General features: G+C 39.4%; 1 protein-coding gene across 2 annotated transcripts in view; it reads right to left on the bottom strand.

The window, feature by feature from the left end:
• Window positions 1–5,236: 5,236 nt before the first annotated feature.
• phactr3b (phosphatase and actin regulator 3b) overlaps window positions 5,237–8,210 on the bottom strand; it is a 63,386-nt gene continuing 60,412 nt past the window's right edge. For both annotated transcript variants that reach the window (XM_038697319.1, XM_038697320.1), the window contains exons 12-13: window positions 6,196–6,272; window positions 5,237–5,778 (exon numbers count right to left, since the gene is read on the bottom strand). In XM_038697319.1, the coding sequence (XP_038553247.1) occupies window positions 5,763–5,778; window positions 6,196–6,272 (93 nt within the window). In that variant the 3' untranslated portion in view covers window positions 5,237–5,762. The remainder of the gene's footprint in view (window positions 5,779–6,195; window positions 6,273–8,210) is intronic.

The following is an 8,210-nucleotide window of genomic DNA, read 5'->3' as shown; positions in this document are numbered from 1 at the left end:
CGAAATATCTATGATTAACATTTATGCTGGCTGTTCCAAAAGCAGTGGTATATCTGGCAGATTTGACAACAAAAATACCTAATTTAATATGTGTATTAAGAAAATGTGCACCTTGTTTTAAAAATGAAATACCTTTCTAAGTTTTAAATATTATATTCGTACAGTCTTGCATAAATCTATGATCCGCACTTTCTTACTGATGGACAACACGACACTGCCTCTTACTTTTGACTGCTTAGAACTAATCTAACAGCCCCATTTCTCTCTCAACTCTTCACAACTTTTTAAAGACATGTTTTTGTCCAGCAAAGTGTTAGTTATTACGTGTAAAGTAATCAAAAGATTTAGATGAGACTATGTAGATAAGTATTTATATAACATTGCATGTCTGACATTTCAGAATGCTGCATGTTTTGTATCAGTCTTTCTATCAGTGACCTCCCAGTGGCACTCACCTCCACCATCATTAAGTATCAACCTCTATTCAACTATGACTTTATTCTTATAGGCTATAGGCTATTCCAACTTTATTCTCAAAATGTTATGACTTTATTCTCAAAATTTCAAATTACTATTACCTTATACCCTGTTGTAGTTGACAGACTTCAATTCAGCCTGCTGACTGTTAGGAACACCTAATTTTATGCCCTTGAACAGTGTTTGTACAAAATATAGCAAAGAGCAGAGGGAGCTACAGAGAGGCTTAAAGACATTTGAGATATTGTAATTCTGAGAGTGATGAAATTAGTTTTTTTCTGTTAAATGCATCTGCAAGAATACACACAACTGGTCTAAAGCTAATGGTAGACAGAGATATTCTGACTTTTAGTCTTTACTGTTGGTCAAATTCCAAAAACACAGGATCCTACATTTCCAATAATGCAACTAGAAAGCATGCACCCACCTACTCCTCCAGTTTATAATACAGACTAGAGGTTGAAAATGTCTCAGACCAGAGCTGAGATAACTGATGACGTCACCTCTTTACAAGTTAACTGAACTTCATGTGTAAAATATTCCAGTCTGGTTCAAATCATGAATAAATTCCTGTGTTTGTACCAGGCTTTTATTTAGATGAAATCAGTTCAATTCATTTCAATTTTATTTATGTAGCGCCAATTCACAACAACAGTTATCTCATTGTGCTTTTCATATACATCAGGTCTAGACTGCACTCTTTGTGATAGCATTTACAGAGACCCAACAATTCCCAACAGGAGCAAGCACTGGGCGACACAGGCAAGGAAAAACTTCCTTGGAATTTGCAACCAAATGTTTAGTCTACCACTCAAAATATTCAAGTCTGTAATCAAACCAATTCTATTTTGTGGTAGTGAAGTGTAGGGTCCTCTTGTAAATCAAGACATTGAAAAATGGGACAAACAACTGAGATATGCAAGAGCATTCTCAGAGTCCACAGGAACAACCCCAGCAATGGCTGCCGAGCTGAACTAGGCCAAGTTCCCCTTTTATTTAGGATACAAAAAAAGCAATCACATTTTACAAATACCTAAAAGCAAGTTTCTATCACTTCAAAGCTCTCCACTGCCAAGAGGAGAACATAGAGAGGAGTCAACCTCAACCAGCTGGTCCTGAGGCTAACCTCCTCTAACATCACAAGGCCTCAGGACAGCCCTCCCCCAATCTGGCCCAATCAAATTATAGCTAAGCAAAAAGAAAATTACTTCTGGACATTCACCACAAAAACTCAAACATGCAAAATTCAATGCTATTTAGCTCTAAACAGACAGTACACGGTGGCAGACCATCTGAGCACCGTGAGCGATCAGAAACTGACCTAGCTAGCTTTCATGATTGACAGACAGACACTATTATTGTATCTTAACACAGATAGAAAAGGACTTAATGATCTGCTGGCAACTGTTTGCTGTATCTGCTTTGACCAACAGTGCTTGACCTCATTCTTCTGGAGCTTGTTTTGTTTTTAGAGGAAGATAACAGGGATTGGTATTAGCTCCTCTGTTGCACTTAGATCCCCGACAGCATGACTGACCTTTCACCAAAACGTTTCCACTGATATGAGAGTCCAGATTCCAGAGAACTTTCTGGCAGGTTGCAATGTTTGGCAAACATGAAGGCAATCTTCCATCTGCATTAGGTACCACAGCTGTATGGCGTGCTTTAAACATGAGAGCAGCTAACTGAACATCCAAAACACTTTTATAAATAATCTATCGATCAGAGAAAACTAAAATAAAGGGATTGCTTTTGTGATCCAAATGTGAACAAAAGGTTAGCCCTACCACACAAAATAAAAAGTCAGGAAAAGAACCCTGCTTTTTAAACTGAACTAAGAAGCTATTCTTTTTTCCTATGATACCAGGAATGATCTGTTTCCATCAGTAATTCCATCAGCCCATAGAGGATTTTCAATTATGATATGCTGAGAATAAACTTTTAAAAACATTTTTAAGTCAAAGTAAATGGGACCATAATTACAAAGCATGGGGTTAAAAAATACAGTTTGTCATGATTAGAATCCCATGATTTGTTAAAAATGAGCATGCACATTCGTGATTGAAGTTCTGCTCTGCAGCAACACCATATACTCCTCAACCACCAACAGGACCAGTAACACTGATAATTCCAGGTGTATTTTGAAGTTGTTGGATGTTGCAGTTATTAATCACTAGATGGCACTGTTGCTCAAATCTAAGACCTTAAGTCTTCCACTTAAAATGCTGTAAATGGTAAGGGGTATTTGCTTTTCAACTATTTGGTGTCATATACTTAAGTGAATGAAACCATGCATCAATGCAAGAATATTAAAATTACAAGTAAAAGTCCTGCATTCAAAATCTTATGTAAGTTAAAAAAAAGTGTTTATCAGAAAATGCATTTACTCATAGTGCAGCGGATCAGACCTTGTCAGAGGTACATAGGTTATTATATTATCAGATTATTATTAGTATTGCACACACATTGTAAAACTTTTTATAGGAAGATAATATGTTTAGAATGTAAAATCTTGGTTCTGGTATGGAACGCAAATTACTAGTTACTATTCCTGTCAGTTAAATGTAGTGGAGTAAAAAGTTTAGTATTTACCACTGAAATGTTGTAAAGAAAAAGTGGGAGCTAACCTAAAACACTCAAGTTAAGTACAAGTACCTCAAATATATATTTGAGGTACTTGTACTTAACTTATATATATATATTTATATATATACATAGAGAGAGAGAAAATACAGTATTGCGCAAATGTACTCAGTAACAGTCCACCGCTGTTTGTTTTTAAACCTCACCATATTTGAGATTCATGGAGGTTAATCCATATTTTCTATTCTCAAATTTTCCTCCTATTTGAGACCTCATAAATGCTCGTATAAATAATGATAAATATCTGTTCTATTGTTGAGCTTTTCTTAATTGACAATTAAAGTAAAGTAAAAGACAGTGTGTGACTCTTCCGGCATCATCTCTGGTAACTACTGCGCTGCATACTGGTTGTGGACTGAGTTATGGGCTAGAGTACCCTCATAATCCCATCACTGATTCCTGAGGGCGTTCTACAAAACTTCATCTGTCTTTAGAAATGTTTCTAATCAATCTATTGATAAAAGTAACACACAACATTCTATGGTTGCACTCTCCAAGGAAATGTGAACTGTATACAGGGCTCTCAGGGGGCAAATAACATGGCGACCCTTTGTTGTTGTCTTGCAGTCGGTCTCTGTAGGGATAACTGGATTCATAGACGATGACTTATTCCACTGTAGCAGTTACTGTGAGGCACAGTGGATAAATCAAATCAAATCAAGTTCATTGTCAGGGATAAAGATATGCATTGCAATAAAAATGGGATTAATGCCGCAAGGCTTTAGTATGTTCTCTGCACTTTAAATGAAATCATTGTTTCTATTAAACCTTCTACAGTTGCATCAGATACAAAAACAAACCCTCCGTTCTTCCGGGCTGTTTGGGTTTCATCGCTCTTACATGGTGCTCATTTGTATGGATGTTCTTCAACAGTCTTAGCTGTCATGCCAGTGTGTGGTTGCGGCACACATCCATGCTGCCTTGGAGCGCTGTGCCTTTATTTGAGGCTGTCATCGTGTGCCTGTTTTCCGGTAGCTATATCCGAAGACAACATATTAGGAGCTAACATGACGCTCAATAGTGACGTTTGCTCCAGGAACTGGCTGGAATTGAAATGTAAAACTGAATGCATCGCAGTGATTATGAGTTACATAATTAAAACACAGTTTGCCTGTGTGTTTTGGAAAAAAAGAACTCCATCACTTGTAATATTTGTTCATTGTTAGTCTCAAGTCCTCATGAATTTTTTTTTATAGAATCATCATTTGTTGATATAAATCTACTGTGTGGTTTAAAATTCTGTGTTGTTGAGTAACAGTGACATTGTGTATTCTGTGCAATGCAGCTAAATTACTGTCAAATTATTTTTCAGGAATATATGGAACAAAGAAAACAGTCTAAAGCATGAGGTGATCTAGAATCTAAAGCCTTTTTTTTTTTAAAAACAGAAAGTCATCATCTTTATAGCTGGCAAAAAATTGCTGAACATATGTGTGCTTACCCTTGGCCTTCATCCATCTGAGGGACACCCGGAAGTCAGGACATCCCCCTCACTTTGATGAGAGCATCCCTCGTTCCTCCCACACAGCTCCACAGGTGTCCAGGCTGTTTTGGACCGGACTGGCTACTACCAGCCACCACAGCTCTCTCAGTCAGTTAGCCACTCGTTTTATTACCCCAGACAGTGAAGACAGTACAATTTAAACTGGAGCCGCCATCTGTTCCTCCACCACTGCCAGGACGGAGAATGTGACTCACATAACACGCATGTGATCTCAGAAAAGAAGCTAAAAACTACACTGCCAGTCTGAATGTACCTGACAGAGGTGACGGCAAGGTTGCTGCTTTCTTTTATCCAATTTAATATCTACCCTCCGAGAGAGGCTTTTCTGTGATCTCATGTGCACCTACAGTAACTGTCATTTAAATTGTCTGGGAATAACAAGCTCAGGGCTAAATATGATGCTACATCAGTCAGACACTATCTTTCTCTAATTCTCTGTTCCTCTGGCAGTGTGACACAAAAGTGATGAGATCATTCTGAAGGGACTACCACCCGTTTATCACTAATGCTGACCTTTGAGAGGAAATCGCATTTATAAATATCACACATTTCTGTGCATGTATGATACACTTTTAAAAAACACACCAAAAGCACACTATACACAAGACAAAGTTTGTTACAAATTGAAAATCTGTATTGTGCATACAATAAATAGTGCTTACAAAGGGATTTTTGTCTTTCACACAGACAAGGTTTCTGTTTACACTATTGATATGAAACGCATCTCCAACTGAATCAGTGAGACTCGTACACAACTTGAGGATGTGACTATCGAGACTGGACTGGGACTGGTCGATTGGTCACATGCACGTTTCCCCCCTGTGGCATCGAAAAGGACGTCATTCAAAAGAGTCTGTTTACAAAAAAAGTCCGCTTGTCTATGGCGAATGCATGACCTCAATTCTTCCTGCTCGTCTGACAAGGTGAAGTGAGGGTTAAGGTCATGTTCCTCTGAGCAGAGGTGGAGCTTGCTGCATGCATCCACCTTTACTGGCAGCTCCATTTCTAGAGACATAGCCTCCAAACGTTTGCTGGTACCAGGACACCCACTGACTGTGGGGCAGGGCGCTAGAAGACCCCGCGCAAGGTCTTCACTGACAGAACCAGATATCAGCAACTCTTCACAGAAGAAACCTTGCTAAGGCCGGTGGAACCTGCAAAGGGGAAAAAAGGGCAAAGTGTGAGCGTTGGCTGAAATATTCACATACTAGGGTTTCATCAATCAAGAGTCCCAGTGGACAGTGCTCTTAAAAGCAGCCAATGGTCTCTCCTTGCGTAAGCACAACTCCGGCTACTTCAGGGTTTTTTTTAGCTACCGACAGTCTTGACACAGGCAAAATCTAAGCTAAATATATAGAGACATTCATTATAGTGGAGAGGTGGTGCAACTTTCTCATCTCGAGGGGCCTGGTAGCAGCTAAATTTAAGCCCGACTCTGCAGGGTGTGCAATCATTGATGTGAAACTGTTGGATAATGCACCTTTGAGAATTTGCACAATGTCACATTGACCCTATTAATCCAATAAAGGGGACAAAAACAGCAAAAAAGAACAATATGCATTGAAACTGACCTTGTCAGATGCTTGCTCGAAGAATGAACTTCCATCTCATTGCTTTTGAAATCGTTCAGCTCCTTCCTTATCGCTGCCTGCAAAACAAAAGCAACAAACAGGCGTAAGTCCGGGTTTGTCACTTCACACATTAATGCTGTCACTCAGGTGCTGAAGCTCAGATGAGGATGTTATGAAGATAGAGAAATAGTGTCTGAAATTAGCAACTGCCTCCTCCAAAATGCGGGTAAATTATTAGCAGTGGCGGGTGACATTGTTGGGCCATCCCCCACTTTGGCAGACAGGGAACATGCACAACAGAGAGACATGTGTAGCAAGGTTAACGTATTGTGGCAACTGGCGCATGTGCCTGCGTAACCCACGGCACACACACCCACCAGTCAGCTGAGGGAATATCTGTGGTGGTTTTTCAAACCAAACTCACCAGTGGAAGGGACACAGTCAATCCTGAGTGACAGACAGTTAGCTTAGTGCACTTGATGGACTACGGAAGGTATCTCCGGTGTTGTCGGAGAATTACTAAGTTTGTCTATTAGATACAAGAGGCACTGCTTTTGTATTGAAGCTATATTTGGTTTGCTTGCTGGGATCCAGAAGAGGAGGTTTTTGTTGATATATGGACTCATGTGCAGATTTGGACTGAGATAAGCACTTATTCATTGGTGGTTGAACTGTGGGTTTTGTATTCAGCAGTGACTGTATAATTCTCTGTGGTGAACTTCAAGTTCTTGTATGCTTTGTGTTTCTTGTTGTGTGTCGATGCATTTGAAATACCTGGTTGTTAGTGGGTCCTTTGTGGATGCAAACATGCATGTAATGCTTTTGTGTAGATATAATATATATACTGTATGTATTACAGTTGCAAGAAATGTGAACCCTTTTGAATTATCTGGATTTCTGTATAAATTGATCATAAAATGTGGTCTGATCTTCATCTAGGTCAGAACAATAGACAAACACAGTCTGCTTAAACTAATAACACAAACAATTATATTTTTTAATGTTTTTATTGAACACGACGTGTAAACATTCACAGTGGGGTGGAAAAAGTAAGTGAACGTCTAGGCTAATGACTTCTCCAAAAGCTAATTGGAGTCAGGAGTCAGCCAACCTGAAGTCCAATCAATGAGATGAGATTTGAAGTGTTGGTTATTGCTACCCTGCCTAATAAAACAAAAACACACACCAACTTTAATTTAGCTATTCTCATGAAGCAATGCCTGGTGTGAATCATGCTTTGAACAAAAGAGCTCTCAGAAGACCTACGATTAAGAATTGTTGACATGAAGCTGGAAAGGGTTACAAAAGGATCTCTAAAAGCCTTGATGTTCATTAGTCCGCAGTAAGACAAATTGTCTATAAATGGAGAAAGTTCAGTTGCTACTTTTCCTAGGAGTGGCCGTACTTGACTGCAAAGATGACTACACGAGCACAGCGCAGAATGCTCAATGAGGTTAAGAAGATTCCTAGAGTGTCAGCTGAAGACTCACAGAAATCTCTGGAACATGCAAACATCTCTGTTGAAGACTTTACGACACGTAAAAAACTAAAGAAGAATGGAGTTCATGGGAGGAAACCACAGAAGAAGCCATTGCTGTCCTAAAAAACACTGCTGCACGTCTGAAGTTTGCAAAACAGCACCTGGATGTTCCACAGCACCATTGGCAAAATATTCTGTGGACAGATGAAACCAAAGTTGAATTGTTTGGAAGGAACACACAACCCTATGTGTGGAGGGCAAAAGGCACAGCACATCCACATGAAAACCTCATCCCAACTGCGAAGTATGGTGGAGGGGGAATCATGGTCCTGGAAGGGTTGCTATCATAAACGGAAAAATTAATCCCAAAGTTTATCAAGAAATTTTGCAGGAGAATGTAAGACCATCTGTCCGTCAATTGAAGCTCAACAGAAGATGGGTGATGCAACAGGACAACGACCCAAAGCACAGAAGTAACAGAATGGCTTCAGCAGAAGAAAGTACGCCTTCTGGAGTGACCCAGTCAGAGTCCTGA

Source organism: Micropterus salmoides, unplaced genomic scaffold, assembly GCF_014851395.1.
Source record: "Micropterus salmoides isolate LMB-PRFRI ecotype aquatic unplaced genomic scaffold, ASM1485139v1 Ms_hic_scaffold_4, whole genome shotgun sequence".
NCBI classification, from domain to species: Eukaryota; Metazoa; Chordata; class Actinopteri; order Centrarchiformes; family Centrarchidae; genus Micropterus; species Micropterus salmoides.
Note: the sequence above shows the minus strand (reverse complement) of the source record. Positions and strands in the feature narration are given on the sequence as shown.